Raw genomic sequence first — 20,172 nt, 5'->3', positions numbered from 1 at the left:
GTGTGTGTGTGTGTGCGCACATGCAGGTATGTGGGCACCTGTGTGTGTGTGTGTGTAACTTGTATTATAAAACTATTTCTTTTAATGTACTGTAATTAATCAGTTGGGGAAAATATGGTGATATTTTAGTTAATTTTCATTCACCTGTAGTGTCCTGCCTTAAACAACCACAGAAGGTTCCAGAAGACGAAATATAAATTTTTCTCTAATGAAAAGCTGATTATGAACATTTCAAGATGCATACAACTCTGATGTTGTTAAATGAAAACCACAAAATCATGTTCAGTAGCTGAATTTCTATTAAAATACTATATTACCACAGTGCTGGGGAGATTACGTACAGATTGTGATCATTGCATGATGAAAATTGTAATCAACGATGTAATTTAGATGTGTTCGGACTAATTTTGGATTACTTCTAGATTACTTGCGAGCTAAATTCTTACATTAGAAATGTTTTTGGGTTTTTTTACGTGATGTGACCATTAAACGACATCAGAGAAACAAGCAAATGTGTCGTTAAATGATTGAAATATTAACTTTAAAGCTCAGGGGGACTTCAAGTAAATATTTAAGGTCAAAGGGTTTGACCTGCAAAAAAGTTTGGGAAGCCCTGCATCATGAGATCAAATAATATGCAATCCATAAAGTAATCTGATTATGAGCATTTTAAAATGCTGATTACGTAATCCAGATTACATGTACATCAGTTACTCCCCAGCACTGTGTGTGGTGTGTGTGTGTGTGTGTGTGTGTGTGTGTATACACATATACATATACCGTGGAAACCAGAATGTGCAAAGCTGCTCATATTTGGTTACACTTTATTTTAAGGTGTCCTTGTTACAGTGTAGTTATACATTTAAGTACTGAGTAATATTAATTAACTACATGCATTTACTTTAGGGTTAGGGTTACTTGCATGTGATTATGCATAATTAGTTATTATAATAGTAAGTTCATGTAACGTGTAACAAGGCCACCTTAAAATAAAGTGTTAACACACAATTTAATTGATTTCTTTCCCAAATTACCGTGACTGCTTTAAAATATGAGACGCCAATGTTTCAGGAGTTGAACAGGACACATGCTTATTCGATAACCGTTTTATTTCCTATTTGGGTTTATGTATACATTTTATATTTTAAGATTAACTTTTTTGTTCCCCCAAGGCATTGTTAGATGCCTGTCATAGCTATGCAGAGAGTTGTTTCAAAAACAGTATCGCAGCTATTAAACTACATCTTATGATTTTAAATCTGCATTTAACACAACAACGATCTCAAAGTCTGATTTTGTGGTGGCTGTGCTTTAACATCAAATCTTTATCATCTTAATTCAAGTGAGGAAGGGTTTTGTGTTCAGTGTTGAGCACTACTGTAATGTTAACCCTGCCTGCTTTAAATGTTTGAGAATATAACGGTTGGAAACATTCATTAGAGAAGTACTCCATTACACTACTTTAAAGTAATTGAAATAGTTACACTACTTGTTACATTTTAAACAGGGTAACTTGTAATCTGTAACCTATTATTAGATTTCCAAAGTACACTCTAAAAAATGCTGGGTTGTTTCAACCCAACTTTGGGTCAAATATGGACTAACCCAACCATTGGGTTACATTTTTAAATTACATTTTTAACCCACAAGTTGGGTTAGTCCATATTTGACCCAAAGTTGGGTTGAAACAACACAGCATTTTTTTAGAGTGTAACCTCCCAACATGACTGGGGACGCTACTTTCAGAATCAAGAGGCCTTGAAAGTGTGTTGTGCTCTATTGAAAACAGCATTAACTTAATTTTATTAAAACTGAAGTGAAGTCACGTTTCCATAGGAAGGCTTGAGGAATGACGTGTGCAGTAGAGTTTCATGCTTTCTATTCCTCAGCGTGCGGATCTGGCGTTATTATCATATGCTTGTTTGTGTCGGTGAACATATGATCCTGAACGGCCCGGTCTGAACCGGGTGATGGCCGGGCGGCTCGGAGAAGCAGTAGACGCAGGTTTCTGTGGCCTTCGGCGGGTCCTGAGTCACAGTCACACTGCCCTCTTGAGACGCTTCATCCACCCGAGCCATCAGAGAATCTGAAATAAACAAACAAGCACAAATATACATGCGCATATATAACAAATGACATCTAGACAAAAGGTTTGAAGGTCATTCTAAGTGGTGTGCCGTAGAGAACAAGGCTGCTGTTCATAAATCTTTATAAAAAAATAAATATTAATGATTACAAGCATACATACATGTATATACTAATAAAATTATATTTAAGCCAGAGTAAAGTTTTGAACATCAATCTAAGTTACACCAAAATCATATTCAATATTTTGAAAAAGTATTACTAATGAATTTTAACATCATACTGTAATGAATAAACTGAGCACAACTGGCACAAAGATATATTCAGAAGGGTTGCAAAAACACTGAACCGTCATCTACCGTAATTATAAAAGCAAATGCTGTTACTTATTTCATTGTTTATAAACAATATTCAAAAGTTATGTTTTTTACAGGAAATTATAATGTAAGACTTTTGGATTACAATCGGTCATCTGATCTTATGAAGTGTTGCATTAATCTTAATTGTAGATTTCAGGATTGTTTTTTGCTGTAAGTCGGCTTCATAAGTGTTGTGAATCTGTATAAATAGCCTGTTTACATGAAGCACATTCACTCAGACATTAGCGAGCACTTACCTCCAGTGAGAATGAAGACATGAGGGGGTCTGAATCAGCTTTCTGTGAGTGGGGGACTATTTGTACCAGCAGATGATTTGAATAAAACCACACTGAGCCTCATGAGATGACACTGCTGCAACTGCTTTTATTACAGATCACATTTCTGAAAAAACTTTGATTATTTAATTAATGTCCCAATGTGTGACCCTGTATTAATATGTGTCCCTGCAGCACAAAAGCAGTGTTAAGTCGCTGGGGGATATTTGTAGCAATAGCCAACAATACATTGTATGGGTCACAATTATACATTTCTCTTTTATGCCAAAAATCATTAGGATATTAAGTAAAGATCATGTTCCATGAAGATATTTTGTACATTTCCTACTGTAAATATATCTAAACTTAATGGTTGATTTGTAATATGCATTGCTAAGAACTTCATTTGAACAACTTTAAAGATGATTTTCTCAATATTTCGATTTTTTTGCACCCTCAGTTTCCAGATTTTCAAATAGTTGCATCTCAGACAAATATTGTCCGATCCTAACAAACCATACATCAATGGAAAGATGATTTATTCAGCTTTCAGATGATGTATACATCTCAATTTAAAAAAATTTACCCTTATGACTGGTTTTGTGCTCCAGGGTCACACATATATTGTAATAATATATGTATAATATTTAGTTCAGTAAATGTTTTTCAATATATATTGAATGATATTTTAATGCCATGTTATTTGTTTAAAATAACTGTATATTTTAGAATATTTTAATGTCAAATTGTTTAAAAACATTTTTGAACAAGTTATTTGTTTGATCAGAGCATCGTCACAGTAACTTTTTGACTAAGTGTGGTCTGGAAACTGACAAATGCCAGACATAAGCTAGTACTAGCTCTTGTTTCAGGTAATTATGATGCATCACGCGGCTTCTGTTTCTTGTAGGCGCTCATGAAACAGAATTTTAAAGACAGATTCAAACAAATGATCTTCCAGCTGAACGCTCTCATGCTGTAACGTGAACTAAATGACTAGACGAGGGAGAGAAATTATTCATATAAAGATGAGTCAGGAATAAAATGAAGATGCATTATCCTCGGGGGACACATCGCTGGAGTTTTGTTTCAAAAGATGAATAAAGCTCCCCAATGTTTGCAGACAACACAAAGAGCGTCCCCGAACTGTTTTATTTCACACAGACACCAAATCGACACGGTGTTGGATTCAAGCCGAAACTGATCGCACACTCATTTGAGCACATCCTTGCACCTGCAGTTCTTTTAAATAGACCTCAAGTAGACGAGTGTTTTTCTTAGACTACCTACAGAAACCGGCAGAAAACCTATTCTACTGGCAACAGGAAGGTCTGGAGAGCATGACAGCGCAGACACTGAGCCACAGAGACAGATGGTGTGTCCTCGCAGGAAGAACTGGGTCCATACTCCACACCTGTTGACTCCGAATGACAGCAAAAGCCTCGTTTTGAATAAACACTGCTTTGACTAATGTCTTTGGTTTCATTGTGTGCCATCAAAGAGAAACACGAGGTTTAAATGTTAGTTGCAAGGCACAGGGGTTTCATTTGATGTTAATAGTAGCCTATTTATTGATTATACTTTACAATAAACCTAAAACTGTCCATAAAAATATGTATATTTGAAGTATGCCAGTAATATGCTGATCTAGATATTGCCTAATAGTTTTATTTAGTGCCGTTCAAATCGTTTAGGATCACTAAGATTTTTTATTTTTTTAGGAAATTAATATTTGTAGTCATCAAGGACGCGTTGAAATGAACAAAAGTGACAGTCGAGACATTTGTAATGTTACAAACGAGTTCTATGTCAAATAAATGCTGTTCTTTTGAACTTTCTATTCACCTGTGAATCTTGAAAAATAAAATGCATCAGTTTCCACAAAAACATTGTGTCTTTAACATTGATAATAATCAGAAATGCTTCTAATAATCAGCATATTATACTGATTTCTGAAGATCATGTGACACTGAAGACTGGAGGAATGATGCTGAAAATACAGCTGCGCATCACAGAAATACATTACAGTTTAACAGAGATTCACACAGAAAACACTTATTTTAAATTGTAATAATATTTCACATTTTGTACTGTATTTTTGTTTAAATAAATGCATATAATAATTTAGTAAATATACATATTATAATCATACAGTCATAAACTGAGCAAAAAAAAAGACACTTGCATTGCATTCACTGGGTTGTAAATATACTGAGCTTGATTTGCATATACACGAGTCAACCTGAGCATTGTTCACACACTAGCCTTTATTTGTTTGGTAAATGAATGTAATGCATTTCATTTTTGTCAATAACAACACTGAAAAAGGTTGGCGGTTACTCAATCACATGATTCTCAACAATTGTCAATAACTACAGGTCATAAACATGATGCATAATCCATATACAAGCCAAAAGATACAAAGCCATCAAAGGCAAGTCTACAATGCTTTATTTTTTTAAATAGAAAGCGAAACCCAAACTGGACAACAGAGGGAGACATTTTGCAACAATATAATTGCAAAAAAAAATAATTTTTTGTCATACATCTTTATAAGTCAAGATTTTCTGATGTGTCATTACAGCAGTTAGTCAGTTGTGTTGAATTTGACTTTGTTGAATTTAATATGTTTGTAAACTGGGGATTATTGTACATGATTATTTTACATGACCAGCCACTTTTAAACACAAATGCATACACATAACTTTAGAATATTATATACTGCACCTCACAAATGGCATAATATTACATTTTGGTAATTTGCATTATTTAGTATTTTGATTAAAGCTTTAAAACAACTGTGATGTTAAATGGGAAACACTTTACATTAAGGTTTCATTTATTAACTAAACATGAACTAACAATGAACAATACTCCTACAGCCTTTATTAATCATCATCTATGTTCATTTCAAAATTTACTAATATGTTTTTAAATCATATGTAATTGTACAATATAATTGTATTTCTATTAGTGCATTAACCAATATTAATAATTGCTTCAAAACATATCACTGGTTTATGTTAGACAATGCATTGCTCATACTAACAAATGAGACCTTATTATAAAATTTTATAGTTAAAAGTTATCAAATATGTAATGTTCTCTACTTAAAGAAAGGATCGTTTAAAATGGGGTTGCGCCTTTGTAAAATTTAATTAATATCCACAAATGACCTGACAACAAGAGTGTGTGAGGAATCATTTAATTGTACTAATATGTTTTTAAATCATATGTAATTGTACAATATAATTGTATTTCTATTAGTGCATTAACCAATATTAATAATTGCTTCAAAACGTATCACTGGTTTATGTTAGACAATGCATTGCTCATACTAACAAATGAGACCTTATTATAACATTTTATAGTTAAAAGTTATCAAATATGTAATGTTCTCTACTTAAAGAAAGGATCGTTTAAAATGGGGTTGCGCCTTTGTAAAATTTTATTAATATCCACAAATGACCTGACAACAAGAGTGTGTGAGGAATCATTTAATTAGACCTGAGGATTATTCTGCTTAAGTGGATTGTAATAAATTGGATCTTTAAAATAAACAGCTGGGCCAGAATTGAGCTGTGGCAGCTTAGCAACGAGGAGAATGACAGGCACGTCTCAGCGCATTTTTAGTCAATTTTCATTTTTGGGTGCACTGTTCCTTTAATCAAACAGATGTATGGTATGATGAAGAATGACAGACATCTTTGAAATCTGTCATTAACATTAAGTTAATGCTTTTGTACCCACACCATCAGACTCACCAGAGAACTCTAGGCAACTTGACATGAGATACAACACGGAAACATGACACACTGTCACACACCCGGTCAAAGGCACACTGAACTCAACTCAAAGTACTTGACAAATAACCACTTTGCCGTCATCAGTATTTCCCCAGGTCTCAAAATGTGTTTGTTTTGATCCTAGAAAAAAGCTGAACGTGAACTCATTCACTTTGCAACACTTGCAGCGTAACAGATCTGATTCTGGCCTTTAGAAATCAGACACACTAAAGTAAACAAGTTCAGTTTTAGCCCTTCGCAAATGTTAAAATGATCTAACCCCCTCAAATGGGCATGAGCGGAATACGTTCTCTTGACACCAGCTCAATATTTACACATTATACAGCTTTGTGAGCAACAGCGGCTTTAAATCAGCAACTTATTTACAAGCACACAACAGCAGATGAATTGATTGTACATTCAGGTGGAGGGTTTATTGTTAAAGCTCTATGAATGAACGCACACGGTTTCTGAGTGATTATTTAAGGCACTTGCAGCGTCGTTTTATCAGCCTTGCTAGAATAAATAATTGTTTTTAAAGTCCTCCAAGCAATGCACATGTAAAGCAGCTGCTCTGATGCAATTCATCGTCACCACAGAACAGTCCATGTGTAGTGATGCTTCCACATTATTGTGACGGGATGCATTCAGCACAATGATGGTTAAAGGCTGTACATCTTATGTTTTATAATGAGGTATATTTTTTACAAGAAGAACTGCGTAATTATGCACTTGTTGGAATACTTTTCTCAGAATAACTAGTGAACTGCATGCCCTCTTGCATTCTCTGTCTGGCTCACTGACACTCATTGCTATGAGTGAGCAAGGACTTGTGTTTGTGACAGCAGGAGCGAGGATTTCTTTGCATCTCATTTGCCAGATGATGAATGCTGATTTAGTGCCACCAATGGCCATACGGTGACTTCATACTTTATTTGCACAATTAGAACATAATAAAAAGTTCTATAACTTTCTAAAGGTCAGGTAATGATAAAGCTCTAAATTAAACTAAACATTAATCTAAAGCTCTGTTTCAAAACCTAGTGTGCATTTATGGCCATAATGACTCCTGATTCAGGCATTAGTATGCTGCAAAGGTAACAGCAATCCTCTAATAAGCATACAAACACATAACACACAAAATATGGCTAAAATAGTCCATTTTAATTAGACTTACCTGTGATTTTTGTTTCACTGTGCATTCTTAGATTGCCTTTTTTATGAAGGATACTGTATAAACACAGCCTTAGAAATGTCCCAAGAAGGAGGTCTCTTAAATGGTGCTGCCTACACTTTTTGGAGCGGCATATAATGCTGTTTAAGTAGGAAGCTTAGTAAGTTTTGTAACAGAGCCCATCTTTTCCTCCCCGTCTCCTCTGAACCTTATGAACATTTGTTCTACCAAAATAAAACTCTACTGGGAACCAGAGGCGAAATGATATGCATGTAAACAAGATATTCTAAGCATAATTCACTAAACAAACAACAAATAAATATGCTACCGAAACATACATCTTTTTAGATTTCGGAGATGTTTTATATTCAGTGATTTGGCCTTGTCAAGCATTCACTCATCTTGTATTCATCATCACAGAAAGCCTTGAATAATAAGAAGCCTCTAACAAGCTTGGCCTTGTGTTTCCATAAAGAGAATGAAATCATGTTTATCTAATGAGGGCCGTGATCTTGAATTGGCGGTAGACTTATCTCTTAACATTAAAGACAATTTTGGCACTGAAGTGAACATACACACATAAGAAACACAACAGCTTCAGAATTTCTTCAGACAGTTACACCGAATAGAGTTATTTACAGTAAACAACATTCGTTTGCTCATCACTTAAATACATGAAAAGTCAGATCAAGTTCATGCAAATGGACATTTTAAGACACTAGGATGTCCTAAAAATGTGGTTTGGGTTGCGTTTAGATGTGTGTTGTTGTTCTAAAATACTAAATCTCTCCCAGCGCAGGTGGTTTAACGAACAGATTTCATGTAACATCTATCTCAGCAGTGGCTTTTATCTCCTCAGATGCTGGTTTGAAGATCTCCGTTGAGCAGCGCGGCGTTGTGCGTTTCCGTCATGACGTCGTTGACCATTCGAGTCCTGTCCTGTCGACTGTCGCTGCGCTCGATCTCATCCAAGCCGCCGACTCTTTTAAGACACAGGACGTTTTGGAAGCTCTTCTTGAAGTTGTCCGACAAGAAGGCGTAGAGGATGGGGTTGGCGCAGCTGTTGGCGTAACCCAGCACCACCACGAAGTCAAAGGTGCTCTTCAGCACAGTTGTGGTGGGAACGGTTCCGGTCACAGAGGTCACGTTGAATACGTAGAAAGGTAACCAGCATAAGACGAACACCACTACTACGATAGACACCATACGGGTGACTTTCCGCTCAGAGCGCTTTCGTTTGGTGGAGCCGACTCGCATGCCGGAGGATTTCACCTTTATGACGATGAGCAGGTAGCACATGGAGATGACTATCAGTGGTAAGAAAAACCCCATGAAGAAGGTGTAGAAGATGAAAGCGGTGTAGTAGGTGTTCTGTGGCTCCGGCCACAACATGGTACACGTCCTTGCCTCATTCTTTTTGGTGTTCACACCACTGTAGATCATAATCGGTAGGTTGACCAGCAGAGAGATGCCCCACATGGCCAGGCTGATGATTTTGGCCATGCGCGGCTTTCGCCATTTGGTGGATTTGATCGGATGCACCACGGCCAAGTATCGATCGAAGCTCATGACCGTCAGAAAGAAGATGCTGGTGAACTGGTTCATGGAGTCCACGGTTAGGACGACGCGGCATATCGCCGATCCAAAGGGCCAGTGGAGCAGCGAGAGCTGAATGGCGATGAAAGGCAAGCTCAGCATGCACAGGACATCCGCCACGGCCAGGTTCAGAATGTAGATGTTCGTGACGGTCTTCATCTTGGCGTAGCGCAGGATGACGTAAATGACCAGGGCGTTCCCACAGAGCCCCACCGCGCAGACGACGAAGTACACAAACGTGATGACTGCCGAGCTGGTTTGGTCGAAGCCAGGGTGGGTGCTATTGTGAGGGTAAATCTCCAGACCAAAGTCAGACTCGTTCCCAGGGAAGAAACTATCATTGAGCAGGCGGTCAGGGAGGGAAATGTTGGAATTGGGCATAAACGTCCATTTCGTGTCCATTTTGGCAGTGTTTGGCAGTGTTTATTCACCAGGGAAAGAGAGTCTGCAGTTTAATGCGAAACCTGTGTGCATTTATAAAAACAAGAGATCCGAGTTAACAACCAAGCTCATACATAGTTTGGAAAATATCACACCTAGATCTGCCTTTTTTGTCTTGAATAAAAGTAAAACCAAATCCAACCAAATTCTGCCAGTTTACACACAGTCTTGTAGACGTTCGGGCATATATTAATTCTGCACTGTAGCCCTTATTTCCACATAAGAATGAACTAATTGAATTCAGACTCAATGTTTATATGATAGTTCAATGCACACCACAAAATTGTAGAAATTTTAAAAACTTTATATTTCATCCCTGAATTCTGAGAATCTATATTAGTATTTTCACTTCATGCATTTGAGCCGGATACAAGATAAATGGGTTTACGTCAGCATACTAAAGTTTGGGAGTCCCACAACCCACATACGAGTGGATAAGACACATGGATGGAGCAACCATGAATCTCAAAAAAAGAATCGCTATTTATGGAGTGAAAAAAGCATGCAATAGAAATGTGAATTCTAATATATTTGCATATCACGAGCGAACAGTAGACTGGATTTATATCTGTTCTGCTGAGATACATACAAATAAAAGCAATATACAAAACACATTTATGTGGCCAAGTGAAAATGCATGAAGTGACCATGTAAACAGCCTTTTTATCAAAACTGATTATGGATCCAAAGACAGACGTTTTACTTGCCCTGCAATTTTAAGCTGCACTGTAGCCCTTATTTCCACATAAGAATGAACTAATTGAATTCAGACTCAATGTTAATATGATAGTTCAATGCACACCACAAAATTGTAGAAATTTTAAAAACTTTATATTTCATCTGAGAATCTATATTAGTATTTTCACTTCATGCATTTGAGCCGGATACAAGATAAATGGGTTTACGTCAGCATACTAAAGTTTGGGAGTCCCACAACCCACATACGAGTGGATAAGACACATGGATGGAGCAACCATGAATCTCAAAAAAAGAATCGCTATTTATGGAGTGAAAAAAGCATGCAATAGAAATGTGAATTCTAATATATTTGCATATCACGAGCGAACAGTAGACTGGATTTATATCTGTTCTGCTGAGATACATACAAATAAAAGCAATATACAAAACACATTTATGTGGCCAAGTGAAAATGCATGAAGTGACCATGTAAACAGCCTTTTTATCAAAACTGATTATGGATCCAAAGACAGACGTTTTACTTGCCCTGCAATTTTAAGGTCACGTGCTGCTGGATTGTCAAAACTGCTAACAGGTTTGATCTAAAACTTTGGATAAACAAGGACTTTACCTTGTCTGTGTGCATGGTTTCTGCAGCTCATTGACTTTTGCCCTAGCAAATATTGGTTTAATTGATCTTTTTTTTTTTTTGAGTAAACAGCAGAACTATTTGATCTAGAGATCCTCTAACAAATGATGCAGACTTAATTTGGCTTCACAGCTCATCCAAGGCTCAGATGAACGAATGAATGAATCTAAAAGTGAAGTACTGCAGTGTCCATCCAAATCATGTCTGTTTTCATCCCATACATTACCACAGCATCTTAAACTGAGAAAGAACAGCTCTACAGAAACCCAGCTGAGATCAAATCATAGTTTCCTACACTTAAACAGACTCTCTTTGACGGTTCAATCATCTATTTAGCAATTAAATAGACTATTCTGTTTCCTCATTCTACAGTGGCTATCATATGATTTTCAACCAGTACACGACATGTCTAAATATATCATGGCAAAATGGCAAATATGAATCAAAATCATTTTGGCATTAGCTGAAACAGCCACCTACGACTAGTTTAACAGTTTTACCTAAAAACGTCTATTCAAAATTGGTAGAATTACTAGCGTTCACTTTTTATGCACACATAAAAAGTTCAATAATAAATAATATACTGACAACAGCATGCCATGCGAATTAGAAAGCTGTAATAAACAAATAAATACACATTAAAAAAGGCCATTTTGAGTAAACAGCAGAACTATTTGATCTAGAGATCCTCTAACAAATGATGCAGACTTAATTTGGCTTCACAGCTCATCCAAGGCTCAGATGAACGAATGAATGAATCTAAAAGTGAGGTACTGCAGTGTCCATCCAAATCATGTCTGTTTTCATCCCATACATTACCACAGCATCTTAAACTGAGAAAGAACAGCTCTACAGAAACCCAGCTGAGATCAAATCATAGTTTCCTACACTTAAACAGACTCTCTTTGACGGTTCAATCATCTATTTAGCAATTAAATAGACTATTCTGTTTCCTCATTCTACAGTGGCTATCATATGATTTTCAACCAGTACACGACATGTCTAAATATATCATGGCAAAATGGCAAATATGAATCAAAATCATTTTGGCATTAGCTAAAACAGCCACCTACGACTAGTTTAACAGTTTTACCTAAAAACGTCTATTCAAAATTGGTAGAATTACTAGCGTTCACTTTTTATGCACACATAAAAAGTTCAATAATAAATAATATACTGACAACTGCATGCCATGCGAATTAGAAAGCTGTAATAAACAAATAAATACACATTAAAAAAGGCCATTTTAAACCCATGCACTGATGCATTTCATTTTAATTATTTACCTGTAGTTTTTGGACACCTTTGGAGATCCATTCCTGGAATATAACGGCTTCACATGCTTCCACTGACCACCATAACATCACCGCAGAACTGTACGAGCAAGTGCGAAATCCACCTAAGAATAAACGACGCTCGGACCTGACGCCTCCTGATAAGCCCGCGCGCGTGCGTTCGTGCGTCAGCACACCGGCAGTTCGCCTCAGATAACAAGCGATCGTTACTTCTGTGGGAAACAAGCTAAACCAGTCCGCGTGCAGGTGGAGCTGCTGATCCGCCGAGCGCTCGCGCTTCTTCATATACCCTGCGCCGCGCACGAGATGCATTCATCTCAACGACGTGAAAGGCTATATTCGGTTGTTTTTGCTGTGTGGTCTTGATAAGGATACGGGAATATGGCAGGGGTCAAAATAATTATTTATACGAATCCCCCCTCCCCCAAAAAAGATGTTTAAAATTAGATTGGAATTAAAATAAATGCATGTGGGAATACATTCAAAAACGTTAAATGCGTCATATCATGAGAAATCATATCTTCCCTGCATTCTTTGAGATAAAAGAGGTTGTTGTACTATACAGTGTGAACTCGAAACTTGCACCAAGCTGTAAAACGGACACATTAAGCTCTATGAAACGGGGAAATAAGCTTTTGTTCCATTAGCCGCTATTGGTAAAAAAAAAAAACTAATTGAATAACAAAGTGCAGTAAATGGAAAAACTATTTGCGCTATTTTCGCAGTATGTTTAAGGTTCTTATAATGAATCCCAGATAGCACACGTACGTCTGCAAGATGTCTGTTAAAGATCTCTTCATCTGGAAAGCATCTGCTGTGTACAAACATCTGATAGACGTCTATAAGATGTCAACTTTACATGCATGCTCTAAATCATAAAGACAGTGCAGGTGAATAAGGTAAAAAAAACAACAACTAATAGTTATCGCCTTACATACCCAGCTGATTGATTACATTGATAATTGCAATTTGCAAACATTTTTTGTATTACACGTTTTCTAAAATGTTAGGTTTAAATATGCAAATGAGTCATTATTTAATTAAATATGTGCTAATTTGCATACATATCTAGTACAAAAATCTAAACACTGGATGATGTCAGTATTCTTGTTTAATTTTTTTGACATATCAAAAAGTTTTTACAGAGGAAATTTGGGGTATCTCATTTTTGTCACTCCATAATTCAGAAAAGGCTCGACTGGACAGACAACACTATATTTTCACAATTGTTTGGGTATTAAAATGTTGCATATAATCAAGCAAATTATATATGAACAAATCCCTCTGGAAAAACCTTCAGGATATAGACTATAGGAATAAAAATGTAAAGTCTGGTGTGTGTAAGTGCTACTGAAGTGGAGATTTATGGCTCGGTGTAGGACAAAAAACAACATTTTGAGAAAACGGCCTTTAAAAACATGTATTGTAATTGAAATCTATTGAAACAAATAGATAAAGTGCTATAAAAGAAACACTGAACGGTGTCTTTTGGATGTTTTCTTTCCACAAATCTGAAAAAAACACTTTATGAAAAACCAAAAAGCCCGAAATCTCAAACTTGACAGGTGCATGAAAAAACAATGCAGTGTCTCCAGTTAAAGACATCTTCTAAACGTCATGCATTGACATCTGCATAGGAAGAGTCCTATAGACGTATTGCAGATGAGCAAACACTTTGAAAAAGACATCTTACAGATGTAAATACAGACGTAAAATAGACGTCTCTGAGATGTACGTGTGCACTCTAAAAAATGCTGGGTTAAATACAACCCAGTGCTGGGTAAAATAGGGACAAACCCAGCAATTGGGAATTACAATGAATGAAAACAAATGCCAGTTTGCAATATCAAGCAGCATTTGTACAGCAAATAACTGTAAGGGAATGAAAACGGAAAGCCTTGCACATTCAAGTTACAAAAATCTGAAAATTGAGATTACACTCTAAAAAATGCTGGGTTGTTTCAAACCAACTTTGGGTCGAATATGGACTAACCCAACCATTGGGTTCAATTTTTACATTACATTTTTAACCCAAAAGTTGGGTTAGTCCATATTTGACCCAAAGTTGGGTTGAAACAACCCAGCATTTTTTAGAGTGTAGTTATAGTATCTTCTGCTTTAACAGAACTGAAATCCTTCATCCTAACAGAAGAGAAATGGTGAACACCAGCGGGCCTTCACCTCTGACAGCACTTAGTCAACAAGAGCAGAAACTGAGAATATATGGGGTTAAAGGTCAATGGCAGATAAGTCATGAAAAGCCTTGATGAAAGGTAAACTGTGGCAACGGCAATAAACAGACGCAACTCATTATGCATATATTTACAACACTTTGTTTCAAGACCATAAAAATCCATAGCTTTTGTGCATCATATTTTAATTGTATTTTGTCGAATTATTTCAATAGCATGAAAATAGTAGTTTGTAGTGACAAAATTCTCCACAAACTGAATAAACTAGACTAGAAAGAAGAAGAAGAAGCCCACAAAGCCAAGTGTGTGTTCTATTTAACTGTTAACACAGTCTGCATAGAATCTGTCTGCATAGAATTCAGACTTTTTAGGTTTCATTTATTGATTTTCTTAAACAATTTCATTATTAGTTCTTTGAATCAATGACAGTTTGTTGAAACCCGCCGACTGATAACAGTCCCACCTACAGGTCGAAACAGCTAGCTATAAATATCGGCCACTTAAAACAAGGACTTAATGAGGGTGAGCTAAATAAAAGCATAAAGGCTGTTCATGCAGAACGTATTTATGTCATTCACATTCGTCTTGCACCTGTTTACATAGAAAAACAATTCGAAAGCAGTGCAGCTTTCATCACGGGCAAAATAAAATCATAACTCATAAGACATTGTTTGTGTAGAGAAACTTATTTGAAACTTCAAAAATATAACGAGCTTTAGACTATAATCGGAAAATTGCATTGCAACGCCGCTGGATCAACAGCCTGCATGTCAATAAAAATGAGTGAGCATAAGATTTCCATTATATTTCCAGTAAAAGCTAAATACATCTGTTCAAGAACATGTTTGATTGTCAGAGAGTCATTAAGAAAACTACTGTTTGGTTTGAGTCACATCACCCTCAAATGTAAATTTTTTAAGTTGCCATTCATCAAACAGAAGATGAATCCAAAATGAGGCATTTTGTTAAATGCATTTTTCATCATTATTTTTTTCTTTAAGCCCCAACCTTGTGTTGTTTTAATAAACTGTATAGAGCTGTCTTACTGTCTTGAATAAGTGCCTCAGGAGACGAACCTATTCATTTTATTACTGAAATACATTATAGGCCTGCACTGGACATGTGACGCCCAAGGGCCCAATTAAAAGCCTTTGTCAGTGTAGGCACAGTGATAACTACTGATAATACATGATTATAGTCAAACAGCTAGGAGTTTAAAAGGATGTTTTCTAAGGTGCACAGCCAAACGTTGGGAACAATAAATGAAATCTCTTTTTGCGACAGAGTGACAGAGAAGTGACAGCTGAACTAGAGGACGGTTTTGTTGTTAACTAGAGTATGTTGAACTGCTAACTAGGGTTAAAACAAAGCGTTTTGGACAAGTACGACACAAAAAAAACAAAGAACCAGGACTGTGAATTAAAGTATATTTTGCTCATGTCTACATGCATTTAAATCAGAGTTGCTTGATGTCACGTAATATTGGAGGAGGGACTTTTTTATTCTAGATAGAGTTTTACATAATACATTTTTTTTCCTATTTGTTCGTAGTTGCTTGTGACATAATATGCATGCTGATTTTGGTGAGAGTAATGAGGGACGTGATCCCATAACCTCCTGAGAGATGTTATTTAAAATTGTTTCGGGACATAATGCGTGTGAGAGCCATTGCCAAGCTTCTAATTTTGTATATAAATCATTTTTTGGAAGATTTGGTGATCTTAGATTGCATCTGTTTTATGTCAGAGGTATAATTTTTTGACAATCGTCACGAAAACATATTCATCATGGAGCCATGGGACACTCTTCTTCTACATTTGTACATGGGAATGAAGCATTTTAAGTGTTCTAATCTAAGCATGCTGTCTCCCACCAAGTCCTGTCTTATATATGTATGCATATTTATTTTTTTATTTTTTTATTTTTAACAGGATGACTGGCAACTATGGTCATTTTAAGGAAAAGTGTATGCATATACATGTATGCATGTTTGTTCGTACCCTAATTTTAATGAGAAAAGTTTTATGCTTGCAGGTTTCCCTTTAGTCATGAATACTGAGTAAGGAAAGGTATGTTATAGGCTTGTATTGCACCTGGGCTGCCTATAAAACTGCAGCAAAAACAACACGTTTATAACATTTCAAATGTGGGCCAGATGTGAGACAAAGAAGTTCTGTGGAGCATTTTCTCAATGCATTTCTCAGTTGCAAGTCAAGATATTAATACCAGTCTGAGTCAAACTTCATGTTTTTCTCTGTAAGCGGTTATACATTTATACATTTTAAAGCAGAAACGGCTCAAATTGGATGCATGTTTTTTTCTCTGAAAGTTTAATCTGAAAACTTTCACTTTAATCTTTGGTAGGATGTGCTGAGAGATTCATAAATGTTTAAAAAATGCATGCGACTTACTTAAAGAGAATTGCACACTCTGTTGTTAGCTGTGAATTTTAATGTTTCTGAACAATGATAATTTACATCTGTATAAAGTAAAAATCCATATGTTTTGGATGATTATATGCAAGTGTTCCATACATGCAATAAAGTAAAATATCGTCATAAACCATAAACATAAAATATTGCCAAAATACCGTGATACACTGGAAGCAAGGGTAAATTGTTAATTTCTAATCATAAGTTTAGAATATATTACAAAGCGTAATTACTTCTGGTTTCTTGGTGTGACATCCTGTCGAACCAAATAAAGAATTTTAGCAAAAAAACGTTAGCTAAAATATATATAAAAATCAAATCATAAAAATATACATTACCCTGTTTAGATATTGTATAGATAATTAATAACACATGGTCATTTAAACCAGTGTTGCCCATTAACAGCTCATTTATCAACTGTTTTCAAACAAATTCACAACCACATTCTTTTTTCATGTGTCATTCGGCAACAGTCACACAAAAGTCCTCAAATATTTGGTCCAAGCTGGATGCCATGACAACCATGACACCATCCTGAAGTCCACAATCAGTATGACAGCAATTGTACAGTAGAGCAGAAATTACATAATCATCCTTTACAACACGGCCCTTCCTTTGCATGGAAAGCAAGCAACTTTGCTTTAGTGGTAAAAGAGCGTTGCTGCAGCATAAGGTGAGTTATCGACTTCCACTCGCCACTTATCATGACTCAGTCTGCTCATGTCTTTTTCTCTATTGCATAGAAGCAAAAGCAATCACAGAGACAGTGTAACAGACAAATGTGGCAAGCAAGGATTGTCTGTTTACAAAGTGGGAATGCATTGCAACACAAACCCTTCGAAATATTTACATGTAAACAGAGACGTACTAAGCTAGCGTGCTTTGTACATTGGTGTCGTGCAAGACAAACCCCTCGGTGTCTCTGTCAAAGTGAGTCCGTGAGCTCTTGTGAGGGCAGAGGAGGGCGTGGAAATGCCTTCGAAATGTTTCCGACAGACATGCGTACAGTATTGGATTGGCGCAGCTCCACGAGTACGACAGCAGCACCACAAACTCAAAGCCACGCGTGAAATCGAGCACCAGGTCTATTCGGTGCAGGGAGCAAAAGTTGAAGACGTAGAACGGCAGCCAGCAGATGCCAAACACCAAAACAACCGCCACCACCATCTTGGTTACCTGTGTCTCAAACCTGTGACTTTCCATTGAAGAAGACGTTTGCTGTCTGGCGTTTCTCAGAGTCACTAGAAGTGCCGTGTAAAACACAATCATTACGGTGAACGGCAAGGCGAAGCCCAGTACGAATGTGTAGCTAAGAAAGGCCAACCACCAGGACTCAGATGCAATATGAGGGTCAACGGTGCACAAACCGTAGGTGGCGGAAAAGTGAATAGCCATTGGAAGCACTGGAAACAGAGAGATGAACCACATTAATGCGGCGATGATCTTCGCCCGACGCGGCGTCCGCCAGCGAGCGAAACGCAGCGGGTCTACCAGAGCCATATAGCGATCAACACTCATCACCGTTAAGCAGAACACACTTGTGAATTGATTGATGCCATCCAGAACCATAACCAGCTTACAAACAGCATCTCCGAAGATCCACTGGTCCTGGAAGTTTTGGATGGCGATGAACGGGAGTCCCACCATGAAGAGTCCATCCGCCAAAGCCAAGTTGAAAATGTAGACGGTGGTCGCAGAAGACATTTTGTCCAGTTTCAGAATGGTGACGATGACCAGCGAGTTCCCGGCCAATCCCACAATGCACACGGCCAGGTACAAGACGGCCATGGTGACGCTGAAAGCATCGAAGTCCTCCCGAATGTAGACGTTGTTTATCGCAGCGCTGTCCAGATCTAGAATCGAAACATTGTCGTAAAACATTCCCAAAGGTTTCGCGGTTTCCATTTCTAGTCAAAAAAACTATTTGTAGTTCAAGTTCAAGTGTATTAGATCTTGATGAAATGTCAAAAATGGCTTGTAGTTCTTGGAGAAGTAGTTCAAATGTATTAGATTTGGCCAAAATTTCTGGTCAAAAATGGTTTGTAGTCCTTGGAAAAGAAGTTTGAATGCAATAGAGCTTGCTAAAATGTCAAAAATGGTTTGTAATCCTTGCAGAAGAAGTGTATATGCGTTAGAGCATGCCAAAATGTCAAAAAATTGTTGGTATAGTTGTTGCAGGAGAAGTTCAAAAGTATCAGAACTTGCCAAAATGTCAAAAATGGTTTGCAGTCCTTGCAGAAGAAGTTCAAATGCATTAGCGCTTGCTACAATTTCTGGTCAAAAATAATTTTTAGTCCTCGCAGAAGAAGTTTATATGCATTAGAGCATGCCAAAATGTCAAAAATGGTTGTCAGTCCTTGCAGGAGAAGTTCAAACGTATTAGAGATTGCTAAAAGTTCTGAAAAACAATGGTTTGTAGTCCTCGCAGGAGTTCAAACTTATTAAAAAATTGCCAAGATTTCTGGAAGAAAATAGTTTACAGTCCTTGCAGAAGTTGCGGAAATGTATTGTAACTTGACAAATTTTCTGGCCAAAAAAACGTTTGTAGTTTATAGTCCTTGCAGGAGAAGATCAAGAGTATCAGATCTTGCCTAAATTAGTTCTTGATCTCCACAGGTTTGCATCCACCTTGTCCTTGAAGCTGGTTTATTTTCCCATCTCAAGAACGTCCCCGGTTGGTCTTTGAAGCAATGTCAGCATAAGCTTGGAGGAAAAACAAACGGCCAACTCAAATGAGTGGTAGGATATTTGTTGAAAGATCTAGACTCCAAAGCAGAAATCTAGTGGGTGTTTGACTCTCCAAGTGAGATCTTATACATCCCCCCTGCAGCGTCCAGAGTGTGTGTGTGTGTGTGTGTGTGTGTGTGTGTGTGTGTCTAAAGTCATCCGTTGACTCTCATAAGCTGCGCTGGCTCGTTCCAATCCGCTGTTATGAGGTTTCCAGGGTGCCATCTGTTACAATACTTTTGTTTTCATAACTAAACACCCTTGTCAGAAGGTCCATCCAGCCTTTCTTTCACACTCCTTTGCTCACTCCCTCTCATTTTCCTCCTTCTCTCCACCCCTCTGTTTCCTCGCAGTTCAGTGGGGGGTCAATCTGAGCCGATCAACCCCCAACTTCCCCTCTGGGCCACCCACTTTCCAAATACGTCCCCAAAGGATGAGTGATGAATCTCTCCCTCTGCTTGTTTTAATGTGCTGCGTTCCCCCC

The 20,172-nt window shown here is 37.2% G+C and overlaps 2 protein-coding genes across 2 annotated transcripts; both read right to left on the bottom strand.

Moving 5' to 3' along the window:
- Positions 1–7,816: 7,816 nt before the first annotated feature.
- LOC107602437 (somatostatin receptor type 2-like) lies at positions 7,817–12,455 on the bottom strand. Its single transcript, XM_016294931.1, has 2 exons — positions 12,329–12,455; positions 7,817–9,738 (listed from the first exon to the last, which is right to left on the bottom strand). The coding sequence occupies exon 2, from the start codon at positions 9,674–9,676 to the stop codon at positions 8,534–8,536; it is 1,143 nt and encodes a 380-aa protein (XP_016150417.1). The 5' UTR covers positions 9,677–9,738; positions 12,329–12,455; the 3' UTR covers positions 7,817–8,533.
- Positions 12,456–18,046: 5,591 nt separating this feature from the next.
- LOC107602413 (somatostatin receptor type 5) lies at positions 18,047–18,885 on the bottom strand. Its single transcript, XM_071582440.1, is given in 2 exon segments — positions 18,047–18,100; positions 18,102–18,885. Coding segments are annotated over 2 exon segments (819 nt in total). The 5' UTR covers positions 18,867–18,885.
- Positions 18,886–20,172: the final 1,287 nt, after the last annotated feature.

Source organism: Sinocyclocheilus grahami, unplaced genomic scaffold (genome assembly GCF_001515645.1).
Source record: "Sinocyclocheilus grahami isolate Dianchi unplaced genomic scaffold, SAMN03320097.WGS_v1.1 scaffold326.1, whole genome shotgun sequence".
NCBI lineage: Eukaryota > Metazoa > Chordata > Actinopteri > Cypriniformes > Cyprinidae > Sinocyclocheilus > Sinocyclocheilus grahami.
Note: the sequence above shows the minus strand (reverse complement) of the source record. Positions and strands in the feature narration are given on the sequence as shown.